The 25,649-nt window shown below is 42.0% G+C and overlaps 1 protein-coding gene across 2 annotated transcripts; it reads right to left on the bottom strand.

Moving 5' to 3' along the window:
• Positions 1–1,477: 1,477 nt before the first annotated feature.
• MKRN2 (makorin ring finger protein 2) lies at positions 1,478–24,742 on the bottom strand. Of its 2 annotated transcripts, none has more exons than XM_032772557.2 (8): positions 24,517–24,742; positions 23,015–23,143; positions 19,223–19,401; positions 16,839–17,146; positions 14,039–14,253; positions 10,888–10,998; positions 2,919–3,063; positions 1,478–1,811 (listed from the first exon to the last, which is right to left on the bottom strand). In XM_032772557.2, the coding sequence occupies exons 1-8, from the start codon at positions 24,540–24,542 to the stop codon at positions 1,668–1,670; spliced, it is 1,257 nt and encodes a 418-aa protein (XP_032628448.1). In that variant the 5' UTR covers positions 24,543–24,742; the 3' UTR covers positions 1,478–1,667. The 2 variants fall into 2 exon arrangements, with proteins under 2 accessions (XP_032628448.1, XP_032628449.2); XM_032772558.2 differs by lacking the exon at positions 24,517–24,742 and adding an exon at positions 23,899–24,314.
• Positions 24,743–25,649: the final 907 nt, after the last annotated feature.

Raw genomic sequence — 25,649 nt, 5'->3', positions numbered from 1 at the left:
ATAGTGGTTTTCAAAAATTTACAAGCAAACATTGACTTAATACAACTTAGACATTTTACTATGCCAAAGAAAACTGCTGCTCTTAACCATCTTAATTTAAATGAAACAAGCACAGAAAATCTCCATACCATGTCAAATCTTTTGTTTAAACTTTCCTGTCATTTTTTGGTTACTGCTGTTGTCTGATTGTGTGCTTCCAGATCCAAATGAGGTGTGTGGTTGACTTCAGTTCATAAGTCTGAGGTTCTGTTGTATGAGGAAGACTATGGTCTGAGAACCCTGGGGAGGCTTCAGGTAATAAATGCAGGAGTGGGGGTTAAGGGGTCCACTGCAACCATTCAGACTATTATAGTGACCATTTTAGCTTCTAGTTTCTTGGAGACATTGTAAGATGTGTAAATTGCATCTGGAATAAATTACTGTATTTAATTTTAAGAGAAATTTAGTTTGCTTCTGTAATTGAAATCCAGTATAGTTAAATTGCCACTGATCATGGCAATTGTGGTGGCTTAGGCAACATGTTCTAGTGGATTATAGAGCAGTATAATTCATTCTAGTATGAGAAGGGTAGCTGTGTTAGTCTGGACTTGTAAAAGCAACAGCGAGTCCTGTGGCACTTTATAGACGTACTGGAGCATGAGCTTTTGTGTGTGAATACCCACTTTGTCAGATTCATTCTAGAGTCAATAAAATATGACTAATAGAACATTGATCATTCTTGCATAATCTTCAGTTTGAAAACTGCAATACTGCTACTTATATTCAAACACTCTTTCCACTTCACTACTTGCACTGAATCAATGTCAAAACGAAGATTACCCCAGTTTCTCTTTACCTTGTTTATACTATTTTGCCTAATTTATTGCTATGGTTCTTTATTCAGTTGGCTGTCCAAATTGGATATTATGCAAAATGCAGGATTTCTACTACATAACAGGTATAGCCACACCTGCAACCATGTACTGCAATTCTGTCAGCTCAACTTGTGTGGCTCAGTCCATGGATGTACTTGCTGCAAGAAATGGTGGTGGCAACAAGGCTGGTTGGAGTGCTGTCTCTTAGATTAGCTGTCAAACCAAGCTCCTCAAGTTTTTAGGACTATGGCATTTGCAACCATGTCTTGGGCAAATTAGTCTGAAAAATTCAGTAAGGTACAAGTCTGTCTTCCTAATGTGATGCACTTTACAATGGGATTATAGGTTGACTAGGTTTTATCTGTTCTAGCTATACTACTTGCTTTTCATAGTTTAAGTGTCAAAGTACTGGTGCATTTCAACATGCAGCCTTTTACTTTCAGAGAGACAAGGTGGGTGGGAGTATAGTTTACTGGACCCCCTCCTGTTTTGTGAAAGAGAGAGACAATGTCTAAGTGTTTGCTGTGTTAGGCCCAGAATATTAAAGAACTAGGCATTAAAAGCAAGGGCCAGTTGCCAAACCTTTTTGAAGAGAGATACACAAAACCACCCCCAAAGCTCCCTTTCTCCCTACACTTGTTAATTTTTTATTTAGTATTGTTTGTATACAGATTATATAAAAGTTCTACAAGGACTTGACCAGTAGGCCATATTACTTCATACTGCTTGCTGTAAAAACTAAAATCACCTTTAAGTAAAGTAAACAGCTGGACTGGTACAGAAGAAAACAGAACTGTTGTTCCTTTGTTCCCTTTATTGAGGAGGGGCAGACTCTTGATCTGCCCCTGAGAGGTGCATGAAAAGTTCTCCAAGCTCAGTCACTTCATCTTCAGCATTGGGTATAGTCCTACTTTCTCTGTCTTCAATAAAATCCCAGAGCCGAACAGAATTGAAGAACTGTGAAAACAGAACAATATTTACCTCATCTTTCTTATTTTGGAGAATGCTTAAGATGTCTGTACTTATACCAGTGTACAGCTTTTCCCAAAGCATTCAGACCAATTCTATCTACTGTAGTGTATTAAATACTTTTCATTTCACCTATATTCTTGTTTTACTTCCCCTTTTTTTCTGAAGTTGATAATCAAACCTGACAGAGGAAGACATACTCAAGCTATGCCTAAATTTTAAAAAAAAAGGGGGTGGGGAATTGTTTCTTACTATTACCATTAACAGGTGCTCATGGTGTTTTTGCTCACATACAGAGCAGGCTTCACCAACAGCTTGGGAAGGGGAGGTAACACCAGCAATGTTTTCCCGCACATAGTGTCAACATTTGACAAATGAGGACAATTTCTACCACTGTCAAGTTAGAGCTGGAGCTGTGCTCTAAAATGTCAGCTAATTTATTTTAGTGATCATCTAGAAGGGCTATACGCAGGCACAGCTGAAGTTAGTGGGCCTGCATAACAATCTAGTAAGCAAACAATCGTAAAGCACGAGCTTAGACAGTAACCCTAGACTGTCCCCTCAGAATATTTTCAACAATTCTTTAGAGATTCAGCACTATTATCCTTGCATGGCTGTCATGGCCTTGAGCTGGTCTTAACTTCTCCTTACAAATAGCTCTTATATGCTGGAGGACTTAAACATGAATTAAAGAATATTTTTGCAGCATAAATGAGGGAGCTGATCCTACAATATTTCCTCATGTGTAACGCCCAAAGACAATGGGATATTTGGGCAACAGCTACATGATCAGGGATTTGCAAAAAGATGAGGTTTTGAGTACTATGGGACAGAGCGTTTCCCCCATAAAGCTCTTGAAAAATGTTAAATGTAAAAAACATTCTGGTTTTCAAGCAAATTCACAATCAGTGTCAAGTTGGGCACCCAAAATTCAAGTCAGTTAATCTTGAAAATCTTGGCCTAAAAAGGGTTTTTAGAGCAAAGTTCTTTTCTTAAATTTGCCTCAGCCTAGAGAGAAATCATGCCATTCTATAAAAGGGCAGCTTATATTCAAGTGGGGCTTTCAAGTAAATGAATGGCTAAATGTCTGCTTACCCGCACAGTCCCCTCTGAACTGAGCTGTTTTCGTGGTTTCTCAGGTTCAGCTCGTGTCCCATCAGGGTAAGCATGAAGGTAAAGGCATTTTCCTCCAAATGGGCAGGTTCCCTTTCCTTGTTCAAAGTATTTGCAGGCCTTTTTCCTGAAAGAGAGTAACTAGTTCCATTAGATGGAAGCTGTTTCTTGGAGACAGGAGAATGAACTGAAGCTTTTCCAGGGCTATTATCACCTCCTCACAAAGGCCCTATATCAGATCACTTCTCCCAGTCAAGCAGGATCAGCTCAATAATTCAGGAACTACAGTCAATGCAGTGTCTGAAAGGATTTTTTAAAAGATACTCTGTACCGATATCAGTCCCTGCTGATCTACATTTAAACACTCATCTTTATCATAAAGCAACAAAAATACTCTTGTTCTAGAAGGTGAAGCCAAGTCATGACACTGCAATGACCACAGCAACAGCTGAAGGAGAAAGCTCAGGGGAAGTCAAGTTTACTCCTTCAAAACTACAATGATAGAAACCTTAGTAGTTATCACGTTCAGTGAGTACCTTAAGGGCAGAAAGGAATCCAAAGCACTATTTAACCTTCAGTATTAAAAGAAAACAAAAGGATTTGCCTGTTGAAAACCATAGTTGAGTGTTCTAATTCATACATATGGGGGGAAGAGGCACTTAACTTTTCTGATGAGATTGATTCAGTTCCTGAACTAACAGATAAAACATGCACTTTAACATTGCAGCCAGAATAATCCTCATCGGTGTTTGTTACTTAACAAGATACCTGCTTTGCTGTATAAAATATTACATTTCCCAGTAACAGATTAAGATAAAAAGTGGCTCTGTTATCTAATGTACTTTAGCCAAATTATAAAGGATATCTGAAAAACTACATGTCCTTTTATGTACTTCAAGTCTAATGATTTTAACTGAAGTTATGTCATCTATAAATCAGTAACAAACATATTTCCCTATAGACTTACATTAAGTAAAAATGTATGAAAGCAAGTGCAAATTTTACTTTAATTGCTGCATAAAGGAGAAATGCACGTTTGAATATTTGTGTTCTTTCAAACACCAATGGCTATATACAATCAGAGGTCAGACAGATTATTGCCAAGTTGTTTTTCCCCCCTTGTACTTGTACAACCCAAGAATGTTTGGGGGAAGTGTCACCTTTCACTTTTCCACACAAATAAGCAATATACCCTACAGTAAAACTACACACAGCAAGCCCAAAAGTACTGAGCTGGTTGTTAGTTACTAGTCAGCATCTGCATGTTCCAGCTCCAGACCCTGATGGAGTGTACATGTAATACCAACAGGAGCTGGTAGGCAGGATTGAACAGGGGACCTCTGGAGCTTAGTGCATGAGCCTCTACAGCATGAGCTAAAAGCCAACTCGCTCTTAGCTAGGGCTGTAGAGCAGACCCATTTTTTCTCTCTCTCTCCAAGTGGTCTTGGTACTGCTAGATGGGACAGAACACCAAATCCAGGCAGGGTGTGTTATATACATTGTGTGTATTTTCTCTATGTAAACCAGGGCTTCGGAGCTGTGCTCCGGCTCCGCTCCAAAGCTCTGGTGTAAACAGCAAAACTTGGCATTCTCTGGAGTAAAGTTCTACAGTGAAGGTCACAGAACCTTACAGCTGATAATTTGTTAGTGTAACATTTAACTGAATACTAGATAATGATTTTTAACAAGCCATTAATTCACTGTTAGTTCATAAACAAACAAATGTATTAGCTTTCATGAGGTAGTATTAGAGTGTTTGACTATATTTGTCTCACCTTTACTTGCATTCACAGAAGTAGGTGGCCTTATAAAGGAGAGGGACTTTTCTCCACAAAGACAGTTTCAGATTTCCAGTTAGACAAACAGATTTCTCTTTTAATATTTTAGAGTTAGAGAGAAAAGCCAAGGGAATAGCTCTCCCCAGTCTTAATTTATTGCTTCCGCTCAGATTTGAATGAAGATCACCATTCCACACTGCTCCAGGGAATCACATTTTTCAACAACACCACAAGCATTATGCAAGAGTGCAGGTTGTGTTCTTCAGAGCATGAAAGTACTTAAGGGAACATTCCCTCAAACCTTCAGGGCACCGATGAAAAAAATATTCTCCTAAATTAGTAGGAATGCAAGTTTAGAAACATCTCACTGCACAGTTCTTTTCTTAAGTTAGTTTTGGTCTCCGACTATAAACATCAGTGGCAATGCAGCAAAGAGTCCTGCGGCACCTTATAGACTAACAGACATATTGGAGCATGAGCTTTAGTCTATAAGGTGCCGCAGGACTCTTTGCTGCGTTTACAGACACAGACTAACACAGCTACCCCTCTGATACTTGACATCAGTGGAAACAACAGACATCCGCCAACCATTTTCAATACCATGCTTCAGGGCTTGCTTTTCTATAATGATGATGAGCAAAGAAAATACATCACCTGGCTACTTCAAAAACTTAACACATTAATGTATCAATTAAGATTGATTACTGTATAATAAATCTAAAACCCAAGGTGTCACAGCTTCCTACTCAGATTTGAACGTTAGTGTTCATAACCTGAGAAGCTAGCATGAACCCCTCTAAGCTTAATTATCAGCTTAGATCTGATCTTGCTGCCACCAGCCAAGAATTTCCAGTGTCTTGGCTCACTCTGGTCTCCCCAAAACCTTCCCTGGGGAACCCCCAAGACTCAGATGCTCTGAGTCTCCAACCAAGCGGAAATAAAACCAATTTCCCACCCAGAAATTTCCACTGCTGGGCTAACCTGAGAGTTACCTGATGCAAACCTCTTGTACATCACAATACCAAGAGAAGCATGTTTCCTCTCTTCTTCACACAAAGAGACAAGATCCAAAGACAGGAAACAGTAAAGATTCTCTCTCTCTTCCCTTAGCTTCTTCCCGCTCTGGACACTAGCGGAGGCTTACACAGAGAGCCGCCTTTCCCCCTCCCCCCTCTCTTTCCGGTTCTTCCCACCAATCCTGGTGGGGTCTAAGTAAAAAAAATCAACAGGTCTTAAAAAGCAAAACTTTTAATAAAAAAAGAAAGAAAGAATAGAATAACAGTTCTCTGTAATCTAGATGGTAAGATACAGGGTTTTCAACTTATAGAAAATGAATAAACAATAGAAAAGGGATAAACAGCCTTACCCAAAAACAATACAATTTAAAGTACTTCTAGCCAAATACACATAAAGACTCCACCAGCCAGATACACAGATGCAAATACAGCAAAAAATTTAAAAGACTACACTTTTGTACTTACAACTGGGAAACAGAAAATTAGAAGGACTGGAAATAGATCCTCTCATAGCTGAGAGAGCACAGAACAGACAGACATAAGACCAAGAAAAACCCACAAATTCCCTCCCTTAAGCTTTGAAAAATCCGTTTTCCTGATTGGTCCTCTTGTCAGGTGTTTGGTTCCCTTTGTTAACCCTTTACAGGTAAAGGGAACATTAACCCTTAGCTATCTGTTTATGACACAAGGAGACAAAAGTTATGACAACCAAAAATACATGCCCTCTCCCCAACACCCAGAGACAAACTTCACCACTAGCAAAACCACAACATTAACTCTGACATCAGTGGTGGGGCAATCTTCCAGCATCCCCAATCCCATTTTCAACCCACTCACTACCACAAACAGACCCACCCTTCTGATTGTCCCTTCTGGACAGTTCTGTGAAACTACCTAAAAGGTTGAGGGTGGTATAATGAGTACATATTGTTGGCCTTAACTATTCATTTCCCTGCTTTTTAGGTTTTAAGGTTATTTTATACTTGTAATATACAGTGCACTGTTCATGTACTAAATTTCCACACGTGTGTGTGTTTTTCAAAGATGTGCTTTGTTTAAAGATCCAAACTCCTTTTATGATGAGTAGGGATTGTATTAGACTTCAGCACACTGAGGAGCTCTACACCTGAATCAGTTGAACAGTAGAACTGATTGAAAAGCCACCATCATCAAGTGTCCTCCCTCCCCCACAGTTTTTAAAGCAAAAAGTAGCTTAAATTAAGAAATATAAAAAACTAAATAAAACTATCAGTAGACAAGTTATCAGCTCTACTGCTCAGCTGGTTCAGGTGGAGCAGGCTCTTTTGACATAATCTGCAATGGTTTTAAATTGGGGTCAACTGAGTACTTTGTTGAAGATCCTGCTCTTCACAAACAAGCATTATATTGAAGGAAATCAGAAAAGGAAAACCATGAGAGAAAATAATTTAGCAGTTTTACAAAACCAATATTCAGTTACGGTGTAACTGTAATATAATGGATGAGGACCAGCTGAACAAGCAAGCTCAGTGATACTATATTTAAACAAGCTGTCAGGATTACAAAACAAAAACAAGCCGCGGTAATAAACATACCTAGTGTATTTGGCTTTACAGTAGAAAAAAACTGGTCTTTACTTCCTGCTTTTCATTTTCCAGGACTTGCTGCTTTCTTTTGTTCTACAATTGTTTGGTTTTTTGTTTGTTTTTTTTAACTAGACAACTTTTAATGAAGAATGAATCTTTTGGAGCTTATCTATTGCCAGCTGAGTTCCTTGGCTAAGAAATGGATATATTCAGTATAAATAACTTAAACTTTACTGATAGTTTACACAGATATATTTTACATTATTAAAACCTGATAATGTTTAAGCAAAAAAACTTAAAGATGTTTGATTACCTCTATATTATCTGTAAGAGTTAATTCCGTGAAAAAGAGGACATGGTGAAATTCAAAACCTCATTGCTAATCTAGAGAAAACTGATATTGAAGTGATTTACAGCATGAACTTCCAGTTATCTAAGAAGTACCCATCTAACCCTGTGTTAAAAAGCCTTAATTATATATTGATATTGCCAGGCACTACACTTCTTCAACCTTGGATTAAGTCTTCCAAGATCTGTCCTTACTTTTCTTTTTTGGGGTAGTGTCTTGATGCAATTTCTACCGAACACTGTATTGGGTTCACACATTTGAAAGCCCAGAAATTAAGAATTACCTAGAATTGGGATAAAATCTGCGAAGTTGTTTAAGTCCTATTTACTTTTAATGAGACAAACTCCTAAGCTGCTTTTGAAAATTTTACACTGGGTCTTCTAATAGAAAGCTAGTTAGTTAAAACCTTAAGGCCCAATTTGGCAAACACTTACTACAAGGCATAGTGCTTACTAACTGAAAAATTCACTGTTTAGGCTGAAATTTCTCCTACTGATCTTAGCCTAAAGGTGATTTTTTTGTACAGAAAGTGTGGTTAAAAACTATTCTAGCACTTAAATCACCACACCATACTTTGGATTCTGATCATAATGCCACTGATATTTATGCAGTTAATGTTGAAATGGAAAACTCATGTCTGTCATATGGGCAAAGTACTGTGTTCTTACAAAGAACAAGATAGAGAAAAAAAATTAAAAATAGGCTACTTTTTACATGATATGCAAAAGACTCCGTGACAGACTAACATCTAAATCAAATATGATCTACCAATCTTACTTTTCTGCTTGTATTGCATCATCATTAAGTTGTATGCGCAACTTTCTACAGAGACCTCTGCTGGAAGTAATGAATAGAAACAGCTATGAAGATTTACTTATGTAATAAATACATGCCATGTTACTGTCTTGCCTGTCACTCACTATTTGTACCTTTAAGATGAAATAGCTTTTAAAAGTTTACACTTACACGACTAGGTCCAAAATTTAGATTCTGCAAAACCAAAACTCAGATCTGTAACGCTTGCAACCCAAATATTACAGATTATACCATTGAAAGTCAGGAAACGATATCCCGTAGTTTCACGTTTATCCAGGCTCAGTAAGAGACAAATGGCAAATGAATGACAAAAGTGGTGAAATAGAAAAAAAAATATTAAAGCATTTCAAAGAAGTAATAGTCCAGGATTTGTTTATGGAGAGACACTTTTCTCGTTCCATGCTTAATATTGAAGCTACTATCATTAAGTTGCACATCTTATTTTATAATCAGGATAGAATTTTATGGAGGCAAATCAAAAATGTGTTTTGGAGCAGTGTATTTTTTTTAAAATGAGGTGTTGGTACTTCTTGAAGTTTCCCTTTTAAGAAAAGCTAATGGTATCTAAATATCAATAACTAAATTTGTTTTCATCTGTTGGTTTGGCAAGCACTAGTTAGCCTTTGATTCTTTCAGGGTCCATGATGGCTGGATTTTTTTAATTAGATCAATTTCAAGACATTCTTGTGGTCTCTTTACTGGCACAAGAACCTCACAAATTCAGGCAGAACTTCGTAACCCTTCAGGATCAGGACCAGGACCAGTGAACATGGCATTCCCAGGTTGGCATCACAACTGCTGCATCAGGCATATCTTAGAAAGTCAGTCCTATTATGATCCAGATTTATGGCATTATAGATGTCCTGACGAAAACCCATGCATTTACTAAATGCAGAGTAGATAGGGTATCACAGGAATCTGGCAAAACCTAATGAAATTCCCAGAAAAAAATTAAGTTAGGCTTGATCTTAAAGTTAAGCCTCGAGAACTGCAGGAAAATAATAAATAGCATATTTTAAACAAATTGAGAAGACAGAAAATTCTAAATTTAACTTACACTTTAAAGAGTGTTTAAATTAAATGAATAAAAAGGCAATGTTAGTGTCACCCTAACTCTGCCTACACCTACAGTGAAACACCATTAAAAATCAGGAGACCACCCTATGAGCGAAGACACGTCTTCTATAAAAACAAGACTCATGAGATCAACCCAACACTACCACTTCTAACCTGGACATCTGCCCTCTTGTTATATCAAAGCTAGAAGAAGGGATCTCCTGGGCTACTACTAACAGGGAGAGTTAATACTTCCCTGAAAGAATGCAAGCAACCCTTAAACAAGTGCCATCACCACCCCTTCTAAGCTCCCTTTCTTGTGAAAGGTGATGCTCCCCCATGCCAGGCAAATTGAACAAGGAGCATCCAGGTACTAACACAATGCGTGCTTTGGAAATGTACGTCACGCACTTGTTAACAGTGCCAAGTAAACACCCAGGTTTTTTATGGAACCATTCCAGAACAAGCACCGCAAACAGTGTGTCTCCAGGGGATGAATGCACTTCAGATAGTATATCACTACTCAGCTTTTAGCATTCCAAAATGGGTTGAAAATTTACTAGTCCAATGCAAAGATGCATTTCCTCACCCTTTATATAATGGCAATCAATGATAATGAAAGTAGTAATGATACTTTACTCTCCTATCAAAAAAAGAAACTCATTTATCCCAGACAAGCGAGTAGCAGAGTTGTGTTAGGTTGATATAGCACAGTCCTTTACTGCATACCTTCAATGTTCTGACCACCAGTCAAGTCTAATTGTTCAGTAAAACTCACCATGCATGTCATTATTTTTACATTTGCAGATGGCATTACAGTAACAAATCCCTCAACAACCCTGTGAAGTTTTACTGATAAGAAAATGGAGAAAAAGAAACAAGGATCATAAAAGTCTGTTCAGTGACAACTTTGGTTTTTTCCCCTCAATGATACGAGAGTATGATAATCCAGGTAGTTATAGCTGAGTAATAAAAGTCAGCAGACATTACTAAATGTAGTTTTAGGAAGTGAACAAAAAATACCCTCAGCCAATTTTGGAAAGTAGAATTACTAACATTCCACCTAGAGCTTGGGGAATTTCTAATTTAATCATGAGGGATATTTTCAGAGGCCATTAGCCTAGCTGAAATGAAAATTAAATTCATGTTATTGAGGGGAAGACCAGAGTTAGATACAAGTTCCTTCAACTACCACTGAAGTCACTGGATATGAAGTGTGTGTGTGTGCGCGCGCACACACTTACATTCCACAAGGTATGTTTTGTATGGTATTAAAGAAAATGTTTTAAAAAGAGGCTACTGATACCTTGATCTACAACCTTTTCAGTTCATTTAAGAAAAACAAAAAATAATTATGGCTAGTGAACTTACCCCATTCCCTGCTTAAATGCCTCAATCAGCTTATTTTTCTTATTCTGGTCTTCTACCCAGTATACACTAGGAATTACAAACTCTGATGTCACTCGGCACTGCGGGCAGGATCTTAAATGGGTAAAAGAAAAGAAAATAAACGTACATACACTTTGTTGAGAAAAGATATTTCTCGACAGCTAGCCATAAACAGCAAGTGGAGAAAGGGGAACAGGATCTTTCATGTTGAAGCATCGAAGGGTATCATAGCTGATTACAGTGTATACCAGGGGCAGGCAAACTTTTTTCCCTGAGGGTCACATCTGGGTATGGAAATTGTATGGCAGGCTATGAATGCTCACAAAATTGAGAGTTGGGGTGCGTGAGGGCTGCAGCTGGGGGTCTGGGCTCTGGGATGGGGTCAAGGGGGTTTCCAGCTCAGAAGGACTGGGCTCGGAGTTGAGGGTCAGGGTTGTGGGGGGGATTGGGTCAAGGGGGTGCCAGGGGGCACTGGGGCAGCTCAGCTCTGCAGGCTGCTGTTCTCTCCAGCCGTCCAGGCACAAGGGGAGCAGGAGCAGGGNGGGCTCTGGGGTGGGGACAGAAATGGAGTTCGGGTTCTAGGAGGGGGCTCCAGGCTGGAATGTGGGAAGGGGTGAGGGCTCCAGATGGAGGTGTGGGCTCTGGGATGGGACTAGGGATAAGGTATTTGAGGCCCAGAAGTGGGCTGGGGGTAGAGCAGAAGGGTTTGGAGTATGGGAGGGGGTTCCTGGCTGAGGAGGAGGAACATGCTGCTGCTTCCAGGAGTTGCGTGGAGCCATGGCATGCGTGGAGCAGGATTAAAAGGTCTAACGGGCTGAACATGGGCTGTAGTTTGCCCATCCCTGGTGTATACTGTACTTACAAGTTTTTATAATTAAAGTTTCAACTGAAGTAAACCAATTCAGCCCAATCAGGTTTGGTCCAAACTACAATTAAATCAATGTTGGAATAGTTAGCATGCTTTTCCTGATCAGTGTAGACAATGATTTTTTTTCCTTGAGACCTAAGTTCACATTAGACAATTCAGGTACCTCAATCCTTGTTCTGTAGAACTACAGCAGCCAAATAAGGCAAAGGAGAAGATTGGTACTTGACCTGTCTACTAGGATTGCAATAAGCAGGCCAGTTTAAACTAGTGGTCTTGTGAAATGGACACTCATTAGAACCAGATCAAGAACCCAAGTGATTTCACAGGGAACGCCTAACAGCCATCAGATAATTTCTAGGCAAAAGGCTTTTATGTCCCATTACCAGCCCAATGAACCATCCAGTCTGTCAGCCAGAACTTCTTTTAAGATTCCATTCCCTTTTCTTAATATCTTCTGAGAAGGCTGATGAGGGCACAAGTGGTTTAAGAGTTTCAGATCTATCATATATACTCATTCATAAGCCAAATTTTTTTTTAGTAAAACAAGGAAGCACCAGAGAAGGGGATCATCTTATGAAGGGGTATGGAGAGGGAGAGGTGGGACACAGCCCTTCCCCCAACAGAGGGAGCAAGGAGAGGCAGTACAGCCAGCAGATACAGAAGGGAAGAGGAGGGGCCAGAGTCTCTCAGCTTCTGGCCACGGTGCTCTCCCCCCAACCTCCAAAGCCGCTGCAGCTCCAGGTCTGGCAGGCTGCAGCCGCACCGCCTTGTCCAGCCCACCGAAGCAGGCTGCAGCCAGGTCAGAGACACCCTCCCCAGATAAGGTGGGAAGGGTGGGGTCATGTGGGGTGTGGTCACAAAGGTTACTCTGACTCCCAGCTTCTCCCCCCAAAAAAATTTCTACCAGTTGCTGTCTCAGCCCACCAGGATAAGCAGCTGGCCCACTGGGACACTTAGTTTGTTTACCTCAAGTGTCCACAGGCATGGAGGTAAACCTAAGTAAACAAACTAACTATCTCGGCCCCCCCAGAGGCTTATCCTGATGGCCTGAGAGCCAAAAAGTTTGCTGACTCCTGAATTATAGGGTTGGCTTATAAAATTTTTCCATTTTTATTTATCCATCGGGGGGGGGGCAGTGTCAGCTTATAAACGAACCAGCTTATGATCAAATATATATGGTACTTTCTGAAAACGTTGAAAAAACATTTGTCAATATTGGCTCAGGGGGACTACTGTGAAAACCATTTGGCAGCAACAGCCTCATTTCTTCTCATCACAGACCAAGCTTCTCCCAGTGAATGCCCATTGGGAGCAATACTACAAGCAGCTTCCAATATGTGGATTTCACTGTAGCAAACTCATTGTGAAGGATATGGGAAATACACTGTAAGAATGGAAAATATTTTTTCAAAAAAGTTTTCCCTGAAACATCTGTAGCTTCCTAAGGAGTTCGAGGAAAAGGCAAATTTCTTTTGTGATATCAGTTGGATTCTTAAAATTTCCTGTATTTCTGTTCTAAAGAGAATCAAGCTTTAATGCATTTATATAGGAGCTAAAACAGCAGATTCAACTAAGGCATTGGCCAGATAAAAAATAAATGCATGATCAATGGCGTATCCAAATGAACATTCAGAGCGAGCATGAAAATAGCTAGAATTTATACACAATCCAGTAACTGAAGGTGTACAAACAGAGCAACAGCAGTTTTCAATTCTTAACTAAGGCCATGTCTACATTTACCAGATATCAAGGCTGCTGTGATCGATGCTGCGGGGTTGATTTAGTGGTTCTGGTGATGACATGCTAAATGGATGGCAGAGCGCTGTCCGGTTGACTCCAGTATTCCACCAGAACGAGAAGAGTAAGATAAGTCAATGAGAGAGCGTCTCCCATCAACGCAGCAAGGTGTAGACACTGCAGTAAGTCAACCTAAGCTATGTCAACTCCAGTTATGTTATTCACGAAGCTGAAATAGCATAATTTAAGTCCACTCACCACGGTAGTGTATACAAGGCCTAAGATACTGTACCTCCTTGGCACATGGAGTCAGGATTTTCATGACAATCTCAGTATTGGACACATTAGCATTTTAGGCCCATAGAATTTATCTTTGTGAACATACTTAGTTTGATATGAAAGATACTTTTTGACTAGACAGTGCTATAGAAGAGAACACTTGAATGACACAAGCTATAATAGACAGTGTGATCTGGGTGGATGCAAGTCCAACTGGTTGAGCTCTTGCACAGAGTTAACATCACTTACTTTATGATTATATTCTCAAACTGTTTGGCACATCTCCACTGCCGGATGCAGGACAAACAGTAGGTGTGATTGCAGTTGGAAAGGATTCCGAACCTTCTCTCCGAGGCCGATGGTTTCTCATACACCACTTCCATGCAGATACTGCATACTTTGTCCTGACTTGCCTGAAAGGCAAAGGCCTTCTCCATCTCATGTTCAAATGCTGCCATGCACATCTAGGTCATAAAACAGAAAGGACAGAAGCAAAGAGTTACTTTGGGACTCTACCATATTTGCACAATGCTTCTACCTTGTAAAAACACAAACAAATATCTATGAAAGGCCATATAAAGAAAAAACCTAGTACTAGTAGATCTAAGTCTGTTAAAAATGTAGTTCATGCCTTTTGGTTTATAAAACATCTCCAAAAAGACATTAAAAGACCACTAAGGTTGCAAATTCCAGCCCACAAAAGTTAGAAAACACCAGAATTTAGATTGCTGTGCAACCTTAATTCACACCTCTTGAGTATGCATTAGGATACAGCCTTTAATTACATGATCACAATCTGTGTCTTCCCACAGGACACAGGCCTTACTCAATGCACAGAATTATGGTGCTTACTAAATGAGCAGCTTTCAATATTATTTTATGCTTGTTCACTGTGTGGCCCCAGGTCTTATTTACTGCACACTATTTAAACCTCTTCTGAATACAGAATTATTCATTTTTTCATAGTGTTTTCTATAGTATTCATTACTATAATATCCGAGTGCTTCGCAAACATTGATTTATTCTCACAAATATTCCTGTGAAGCAAGGTGGTATTACTTTTCCCAGGCATTTTGTAAATTTTGAGTGCTTGTCTTTACAACCGTAACGTTTTGTTAATTTTTTGGATGCAATTTCCTAGGTGATTTTTTTTTTTTTTTAATCAAATTATAGAAATTCCAACATGTGGCATCATACTGATGCCTCCCCCCCGCCAATAGGCCATCAGCCAGGCTGGAACCATTGCACAAACCTCAGCCATTTGAGTAACAGAATAAATGATAATAGCAGTAGGGCTGTCATCCTTTATGTACGCCAGCACTGAAGGGAGATGAGGGACGCTTTGCCAGTGGGTTTTACTGGTATTTGTTGATGACAGAGGAATCTCAGGTTCCATTCCAGATTCTGAAGGGACTGTATTTTGGTGGTTACAAACCCTTCTGCCCCCTGAAACCTGAACTCTCCTGTCCATCCACAGGCTTCTTTTTCCAGTCTCCCCACTCTGGCTCCTCATTCCAGTCCCAGCTCCCTTACCCAGCCAATTCTTGTCTCCCACCAGCTGCCAGTACTAATCTACTCCCTCCATCTCCCTGGGCCAGATCCAACTCTTGTCAATTCTGCATTCTAATCACGCTGTTCCCGCACTATGCTGCCTCAATGCCAGTAGAGGGAACACTGAGGAGATAAGTGTTTGTCTTTGGCTCTCATTTCCAGTGCCCCATGCCACAGAAGTGCACAGTAATTGACGACAAATGATTGCTCCCACCCCCACCCCCAGACTGGAACATACTCAGTACAGAAGGAATCTTTGAAGAGTTCAGCTGCCTAACAAACAATTTCTTACTAAGCATGTGCAACATGAGATTTTTTTTTTCCCCCAAAGATTTATAACTTGAACAAATTTACCCTCCCCCAGGAACAACAAAACGACATCCTTAAGAAAGGCAATCTCCCTGCCAAATTCCAAGCCCTTGTTCAAAGCACGGAGGCCCTAGAGAGAGTCTCAGAAAACAATTATAAGAATTTTTAATATATTTTCCCCTGATTTCATTCTCTGAAACAGCTGAATCGTTTTTGCTGAAATTTTCCTAAAAAACTAAGCTTGAGGGAGATACCCAATACGGAAAATTTCAGCCAAACAGTTACAGTTTGGCAAAATTTAAAAACTGCTGAAAACAGGGGCTTATAATGAAAAGTGTAAGGCATTCTTAGCTATATGCAGTGCTACCAGTTCTACCTATAATACAACTGTATTAAACTTGGCACAGCAAAAATTCCTGCTGCTAGTTGATGGAGAATACAATTATAAAGCCAAAAGGCCACAGTGACAGTGGTGATTTAAAAAAAAAAAACAAAAAACTGCTTTTACTAACAAAGCTACTGTATGTGCAAGAGAACCAACTGTACTATGAGCAGCTGACTTGCCTCTGATAAATAGATTTGGATGACAAGGGTTACAGAGAGCTCAATATAACTGAAGTGAACTGAACCTAAAATCCTATCCAAATTGGGATTGGATGGCTCAGGAGAGTAGCAGTGGGATGCAGCAACTTTCCGGACCTCAAATTACAGCGAATATCGGCAATGACTGGAAGTTACCATCTGACTGCACCACGGCAGGCTATGTGAAATGAGTTGGTTGTCTCAGGTCAGTGTGGTCTGGAAGAAGGAGTACAAGTAGAGTTTAGAGAACCTGATGGCCTTTTAGGCATGCTGCAAAAGCCATCTGTTTGAGAGGGTTTTTGGAGAGAGCCAAGGGGATTCCTCCCAGAATGATGAAAAAGGTGAAAAGGAGTGTCTATAGATGGTTGGCTGAATTCCTGTTGTATGATTATTTTAACGCAGCTGGTATTTTGTTGTATGAACAACATGTTCCGGTGCCTAGAGCCTTCAATAGATCTCTTAATTATTTTAGATCTAAATTAAGTATATACACAAATGCTCTTTAAAGCACTAAAGTTAGCCAGTAACACACAAGTGTCTGTGGGCTTTAGAACAAACATATTTATAACATGTTTTAGACCCAAGTTTAATTTATGTTAATCTTTACCTTCTCATGAGCCTTCCTCTGCTCTGGGTCAAAGGGATGAAGTACTTGCAATTCACAGATTTCACACACATCTCCATGGAGGTAAAGACACCGGTCACCGAACTGGCATTCCCCAGCTGCTGCATAGGGACATAGCTGCTGTCCATCAGCATAGGAACTTCCAGCCACTGAATCTTCTTTGAGCCCACTGCAAATAGCTTCTAAATATGAATGGGGCTTCACTTCCAGATTATCATTTTTGTCACTACAACACACTGGGTCACTCACGGCACTGTGTCTCACCTGTTCTTCACTCAAACCACATAAATCTTAAAAAAGAAAAAGCATAGTATGTACCATGAAAGACCACAGGAGCATAAAAACAGCTGCTACCTGTTGAATGATAGTTTCCTTGTTAATAGTTAAACCCTTTCACCTGCTGATCTCATATTTAGCAGCTTCCATCTCCAAATTATCCAGCTTTACAGCTTTAAACTACCCACTGTAAAGCTTGAAGATACCAGGTACAGCATATGATGCGTTTTCATTTTAAGTACTGTAGAAGCCAAGATAAAACTGCATAGATTTGCACTTAAAACGTGAAACAGAACTTTAAAATATGTTTTAAGTGATTGAATTCACTCACCACAATTAACACATAGGAGAGGGAGTTTGGCAGGGGAATATCAGGAGTTTTAACTCTGATACTATCACCTGTTTCCCCTGCCAATGAGCCTTTGGTTATCTAGGGGAACCTGAAATTTGGATTGTCAGGCTCCTCTAGATACAAGATCAGCAATCAGAAACCCCCAACTTCCCACACACATTCATTCCCACATCATCTCTGACACTGTCCACTTCTTCAATTTAAACACAAAGCTATGCCCCTCATACAGAAATAAAACAGCTTACAGTGAAAAGAAAAGCAGAGATTATGGTCTAGTTACTATTTCTGTTCTCTGATACTGCTATCCAGCTTTCCTGAGCATCCAGGTGGCCTTAGCACAGAGACCCTGGGTAGGAAGACTGGGCAACAGAGGAAATCTGGGGTTCTGCAGGGCTGTGACGAGGAGGATGATTCAGCCCTGCAATCTCAAGAGGATTGTGAATGGGGATGCACAGAGGGAGAGGTCGGTGGGGTGGAGGAGTTGGTGAGACCAGGCTGGGTATGTGTGTAGTAAAGGAGGTCTGGGGCAAGTGGGACCTCAGTCCCTCTGTGCTGGGGCATCAGCAATGGAAGGGCTCCCTTAATGCTGGTGCCTGAGGGGCACAGAAAGGTCATCAGGGGGATGCGTGGGGCAAAAGTTGACTATTCACATGAGTAAAGTTACTAACATGCATAAATGATCTGGAGGATGGCATGGACTGCACCGTCAGCAAGTTTCCAGATGACACTAAACTGGGAGGAGTGGTAGATACGCTGGAGGGTAGGGATAGGATACAGAGGGACCTAGACAAATTAGAGGATTGGGGCAAAAGAAATCTGATGAGGTTCAACAAGGACAAGTGCAGAGTCCTGCACTTAGGATGGAAGAATCCCATGCACTGCTACAAACTAGGGACCGAATGGCTAGGCAGCAGTTCTGCAGAAAAGGGGGGTTACAGTGGAGTGGATGAGAAGCTGGATATGAGTTGACAGTGTGACCTTGTTGCCAAGAAGGCTAACAGCATTTTGGGCTGTATAAGTAGGGGTACTGCCAGCAGATCGAGGGACGTGATCATTCCCCTCTATTCGACATTGGTGAGGCCTCATCTGGAGTACTGTGTCCAGTTTTGGGCCCCACATTACAAGAAGGATGTGGAAAAATTGGAAAGAGTCCAGCGGAGGGCAACAAAAATGATGAGGAGAGGCTGAGGGAACTGGGATTGTTTAGTCTGCAGAAGAATGAGGGGGGGATTTGATAGCTGCTTTCAGCTACATGAAAGGGAATTCCAAAAAAGATGGATCTAGACTATTCTCAGTGGTAGCAGATGACAGAACAAGGAGTAATGGTCTCAAGTTACAGTGGGGGAGGTTTAGGTTGGATATTAGGAAAAGCTTTTTCACGAGGAGGGTGGTGAAACACTGGAATGAGTTACCTGGGGAGGTGGTGGAATCTCCTTCCGTACAGGTTTTTAAGGTCAGGCTTGACAAAGCCCTGACTGGGATGATTTAGTTGGGAATTGGTCCTGCTTTGAGCAGGGGGTTGGACTAGATGACCTCCTGAGGTCCCTTCCAACCCTGATATTCTGTGAAATGTTTGTAGGATTATGCTCTATGCACATTACAAATGCAAAATACACCCTTTATAGTCATCACTGAAATGAAAGTGATGAAAAACAAAGAATGGAAAGCAACAGAACTACTGTTAAAAATCATCAAGCCAGGAACAGTGAAGAGACTGACATTAACTGCTCCTACTCACCTCTATCCCTAAGCACTAATGTTCTCTTTTTGCGTTTTCCGGGCTCATGTGTTTTGCTCTTGATTACAGGCATGTTATGCTCTGGCAGAGGGTTAGGGCTGTTGAACGATGGTGAAGAATGGCTAGGTGGCACAGTACCCACTGCACCACCAGACCCAGATGGTCTGGTGTGATCATATCTAAAAAGAGAAAACAACGTAATAAAGTGCCACAAAAACTAAGATCTAGTTCAATGCACAATCATTGTTATTCCAGGAAGCTAACATAACCTGGCAAACTCTTGTTTTCCACTAATGAGCCTGTTTATTCAATATATTAGCTTATGGATCATGATCTGTTCAGATGCAACATGGATGATGATATTACTACTTCAAATTTCTGGAGAACATTTTAAGGATCTCAATAGCACTTTACAAACATTAAGCCTTACAACAGCTTTGCGAGATGGGATCCCCATTTTACACAGACATTAAGGCCTCCATTTTGGACAATGTGCTGGATTTTAGCTATCCAGCAGCTTTGAAAATCAAGTCATACATCTTTCATATTGGGCATAAAAAGACTGAGGAACCCCAAGTCAGATGCTTTTGAAAATGTAGATTTAAATGATTTCTCTAAAGTTACAAAACAATGCTGAAAGGACAATATTCTTAAAGCGTGTGCGTTCAATTAAATACTACTATTCCATTACAAAAAAATGTTTGCTGACGTTTATTCAGATGTGGTAACATCAAAATATTGTGTGCACTGCCAGTTTGTGATCGCTCCTGTTTGCTTACAGACAGCAGCAGCAACACTCTGTGCTCTTATTCACATACACAAATATGGTGTATGCATATGTGTATACATAGAAAAACACATACGTTATAGATATTAGATATATAGATAGATGGATTTTTCAAAAGTACTCAACATTGGCCTAACTCTGCTCCCACTGAAAACAATGGGAATTTTAGTCTATATGAACATGCTGTTATCTATCAGCTCTGTGTTCTGGGGGAACCAGGGTGCAGTACCCAGTCTGACTCACGAAAGACACCCCCACACCAGCCTCTGCTTGAGCCAAAGCGAATCAGAAGAAAGACTTACAAAAAGCAATGAAAAAGCAGTGGAAAACACACCTAAACCCCTCGGACAAAGGTGACAAGATTAAGGAAACCCCCCCTCGCCTCATCTGCATCAAAGATGGGACAGGGAGGCATCTCCATTAGCATACAGAATGGAGAACAGAGATTCCAAGGCAAGAACTGCACAACCAGAAATGCAGGAAAGCACTCTATGATGGGGAAATCTCTGCTCCAGCTGTTAATGAACACACTTGCACACCCCCAGCTCAGTAGTTACCAGACCAATTCTAGAAATAAATCCTTTACTGGTATCCAAAATACTGAAGCTGCCTGATTGCACTGTGAGCTCCCTGGAAGGACCACCACTTATAGCTAAGAATAATCTATTCCTATCATCTAGCCTGAACAGAAAAACTTTGGTATACTCCCTTGAGTCATCAGTTTACCCACAAACAAATCTAGTGTTCTCCCTTGAACCATTGTTCTTTCCCTACAAAAACACCTATCCATGCTGAAGTAAGTGCTCTGATGCCTGGATCCAAAATCTGCATCAGTTCCATTGGGACTTCATCATCTCTTCTCCTAACTGGTCGTGCTGGGGCTCTGCCTGTCTCCAGCACTCTGGACCCTCAGCTACCACCACCACCTGGGAATCCTGATCGATTCAAGCTTCACAGAGTGGTGAAAAGCCAGCTCTCTCTCTCTCTAGCCTTCTGACTCTGACTTGTGTGATCAGTTATAATTTTCTAAACCTAACTTTTGTAATCAAATTTAAATTAGATAATAACTGTTCTGTTTGTCCACCATAAGAGGGCAGGAACACTTACTCTGGGAAGGTCAATTTCAAAACATGCTTTCTGAACTTGGCAGATAGTACTTTGCTAGCCAATGCTGCAGAGTTCTTATTGTGAGTCAAGCAGAAGGAGTTACACATAGCTGAGGCCATGGAGGTCCATCGTCTGAGCAGGACCAGCGCCAGGGTTTCTGGCGCCCTAGGCGCTGGGCCATTTCGCCACCCCACGCGCGGGTCTTGCGGCTCCGGTGGAGCTGCCGCAGGCATGCCTGCGGCAGGTCCACCGGGGCCACGAGACCAGCAGACCCTCCGCAAGTACGACTGCGGCAGCTCCACCGGAGCCGCCTGCCACCCCCCCCCCCCCAAATGCTGGCGCCCTAGGCGACTGCCTAAGTCGCCTAAATGAAAGCGCCGGCCCTGCATCTGAGAAACAGTATTACTGTCTGGCTGGAATTCTCTTAAGGTCTGAGCAGAGGAGATTGAATTTTCAGGAATTGTTCCTCTTGAAGGAAGGTTCTTCCTGCTGTAAACCAAACCTTAAGTCTAGGTTCCAAGAGCATTTTTGCATTGCTCACAGATGTCTTCCAATGATACACAGAACGATGCTGGGCTCTGCTAACAGGAGCCATATTTAGCGCCATACTCTTTTGCAGATGCAAAAGCGTGCTCCCACTAGGACTGACTCTGCTAAGGAAGGCCAACACCCACAGGGTTTCATTGTGTCTAGAACTTGGATTTGATGGCTTAAGATCCTTAAGTATTGAAGGTTTTGCCTTCACTTCAGGAGCAGACAGTACTTTCAGCAGGATACACTTTTTATTCCCTGAGAGTTGAGAGCTGACACAGGCCTCTCCGTATTCACAGAACCAGTGGCTATGGAACTGGAGGGTTTATCGGCTAGTGCATTCCTGATGCAGTAAGCCTTGGAGCTGATGTTCTTTGCAAGCTATTGGGGTGAAGGTACTGCAAAACAAGCGCTGGGAAGGTGGTCGACCTTCCCACCCCATCACATATGGGCATCCAAAGTGGGGAACACAGCAGGACAAGACGCACACCTCTTAAATCCTACCCACTTCCCTTTTGGGTCCACCATAGTGTCTGCACACCCACGCCAACGTGAGTGAACAAAAACTAATAAAAATACTTTATAAAGAAAGCACACTAAAAATTTCTAACATTAATACTAATTGAGAAATCTAAGCTACCTTCAAAGTGGTCAGATGCAGGATGGATCAAGTTGGAAAGGTTCCTACTATTAATGGTGCATGAACTGTACTGATATCTGACAAGACAGTATTTTAATTTCTATAGCACCACTTATTTAAGGAACTCAAAGCAATCAGCCTGGTGAGGTCAGATTATCCCTATTTTACAAGAGGTTAAGGCCTAAACTTTGTATTAAAATGTCTATCACACAAATCAAGAAATTCAACATAAAAGTTCCATAGCAACCTTAACTCGGTCCCCTTTTTCCCCACAGGATCGGAAAAAACAACAGTTAGGCATAACTCTACAATTTATTATTTGTATTACAGTAGCAGTCAGAGACCCAAGTTAAGACCAAGCCACCATAGTATTCAACACTACAGACATGAGATGACATGGTCTCCTAACTAAAAGGAACTTGCTGTCTTTAAAAAAACCTACCACAAAACTCAAGGACAAAAAGCCATGGGATCATTAAGGTTCATGCAGAGCACAAAGATACAAAACCAGGAGACTACTGAGTACTCAACTTATCCATCAGGAGCACAATGTTTGCCTTTCATGTTGGTTTTATAAGCCTTTCGTTATGTTATTCTTTTTTATAAATGCATCCAATGTATCTTTGTTGCTGTTGTTCCTTTATTTCCTAGAGTGTACAAACCTATTATCTGCATCTTTTCTAGTTGTGAGGAACACACATTATATTAGAAGAGTGGCAATTTTTACCTGCAGCGAGCTCCATAGGCACACTGTCCTTTCTGGTAGTATCTGCAGACAGTAGAGGGTTTGCTTGTAGTTAAGTCATGTGAAAACAAACACCTGCTTCCTTCACGACACACCCCTTGCATATAATACCTGAAGGGATAAATGGTTACAGCCACAGAGATCTGTTACATACTATAAATTAGGACACTTATTTTCTAGAGAAAGGTTTTGAAGAGCATTTCTCTCTCAATCCTGCCCTTTGTTCTCCATTGCAAGAAAAATCCCAGATAAAGGATTACACATGGAGAAAAGCAATTCTCTATACTCCTAACTCCAGCTGGAAACTTAAATTAGCCACTTTAATCATATTATGCAATACTTCTGGTTAATACCTTCCTAAAAGGTCGTGTTGGTAAATCACTAAATACTTTTAAATAGGTGCAGCTGAAATACATAGATTCTTGGCCACTGAAAACAAGTATTTCCTTTTTGCATTTTTTTAAAAAAAGGTAGCAGTAATAAGCACTACATAACTTATAATTAAACAGAGCAGAAATACAAGATAAACTATTACATAGTGTTACTTTCAACACTCCATCCCCATGTAAGTTTTTAAATCAGCAAGCAGTGTTATAGTAAATTGACAATAAGGACACAAGGCAAACACTGGTCTCTCTAACAATTTGTTTTAATTAATTCAGTTCTTCTGCAAGTGGCTCAGGAGATGATCAGATGCAAAAGGCAAAATAGGTTGGGAACTGAAACCAAAACAACAACAAAAAGCACCGCTCTGCTAATTCCAGAGGAAGAGACAGATCGTTGACATTAGGGGGAAAACAAACCCCAACCCCGTACGCGTTAGCCCCATACAAAATAACTCGTAATGTGCAGCTTGTATCACGTACCTGCGCTTAGAGAGCCCAGCAACCTGACAGAACCCGACTACAAGCGTAGGATCGGGACTGCGAACAACCCGCCCCCTGGGCCCCAGTCCCGTCCTTCGGCCGCTCTGGGCTGGGGCGCTGAAGCGAGCCCCGCTCCACGCCGCGCCGGCGCCAACCCGGCCAGCTCGCGCCGAGAAGCAGCGGTGACACGCGCCGGGGCCCGGTTGTCCGGCCAGCTCCGCTAAGGCTGAGGGGCCGGGGCCGACAAACGCCCTGCACAGAGCCGCGTTCGCCAGCCGTTTCCAGGCAGCCCCGTACGGCCCCGCGCCCCGGCAGCGCGACTCGCCAGGGACTGGCAATCCCGGGGCTCCGGGCCTGGCGCCGCGCGGCCGGTCAGACCAACGGCAACCCTTGGGCGCCATTTCCAGCCGCTCCGGCACCAGCCCGGGCCGCCCCGGAGCCGGCTCTAGCTGCGGCCCCGCCGGACTCCTGGCATGTAGGCCCAGTGGGCCCCGCACCCAGAGCCGCGGGGCAGAGAGCGAGTCCCGGCGGCTCCAGGAGGCCTGGTACGATAGCGAGGCGGGGGTCGAGGGCAATGCCGGGACCCGACGCCAGCAGCTGAACTGCCCCCGCTCTCACCTGCAGGTCACCTCCTTGGTGCTCATGTCTCCGCTCCCCGGCCGCCCCGCCGGCAGCCGACGTGCTCGCCCCGCGCCGCTCGCTCTTGGTTGGTTCCGCTGAGCCCCGGGCGAGGGGCGGAGCCGCTAGACTCCCCCCGGTCTCTGTCTGAAGGAACTAACGCCCACTGGCAACTTGTTCACCGCGCACTGAGCCATAGAGACGGGGAGGCGGGGCAGAGCGTCGCTTCCGTGAACCATAGAGATGCAGGGAGCTAGAGCGTTTCCCTTCTTAGCTATCGACACCGTGTGGGGTGTCCTCGGTTCAGACCACAGCCGTCAGGCTGAGGAGCCGCCCACAAGACCATGAATCCAGGGTACCAGAGAGAGGCCGGCGGCGGCGAGGACAGCAGAGCGCTCGCCCTGTGCCGTAGACAAGGGGGCACGGTTCAGTGCCTAGGCAGGAGTAGTAGAGTCAAAGGTGCCTGGTTCAGGTGGTGCCCTCGGGTCTCCGGGGCAGGCACAGTGAGGCCAGGGGGAAGATTTCCTATTTGAGGTATCAACAATGTCCAGCCTGAGTCTCCCCTCCCTAGGTTACTGGGGGATTAATTCCTGGACACTTCAGTGATGTTCTGTGAGCACCACACACCTTGGGGTTACCAGTTTTGATTGGATGTATTCCTGGAAGTTTCATCAGGTCAATTTTTAATTCTGGGACTCCTGAACAATCCTGAAAATTTGGCAACCCTAGGTGCGGGAGGTGGGTCTTTAACAAAGGCTTTCTTTATCCAGACCATTCACTGGTCATTGAAGTTCATGGGGCAATAGCACAAACCAGGAGTTTAAAACTTACTGACAAAAAAATCCTACCCTTTCCAAGTTGCTCAACTTTGGTTTATCAAAATTTTGTGATGTTGCCATTTCAATTGTTCTCTGTCATGCTGGAGACTTTCAGGCTAAACAGGACCTGATTTATTAATGTAAAAAGCAAGTAGGGTTAAAAAAAGAAAAACCATAACAAAACCCTCCCCTTTCAGGCTTTTTTTACTCCATTATGGAAAAAGTAAAAAAGGCATAAACTCAGTATAATTTGCTTTTGCAGGTTATCCTCAGGGACACAACTGTGTAAATTCTGTCCTCACTACCTGTGCCCCA

Source organism: Chelonoidis abingdonii, chromosome 17 (assembly GCF_003597395.2).
Source record: "Chelonoidis abingdonii isolate Lonesome George chromosome 17, CheloAbing_2.0, whole genome shotgun sequence".
NCBI classification, from domain to species: domain Eukaryota; kingdom Metazoa; phylum Chordata; order Testudines; family Testudinidae; genus Chelonoidis; species Chelonoidis abingdonii.
This window is presented reverse-complemented; position numbering and strand designations above follow the sequence as displayed.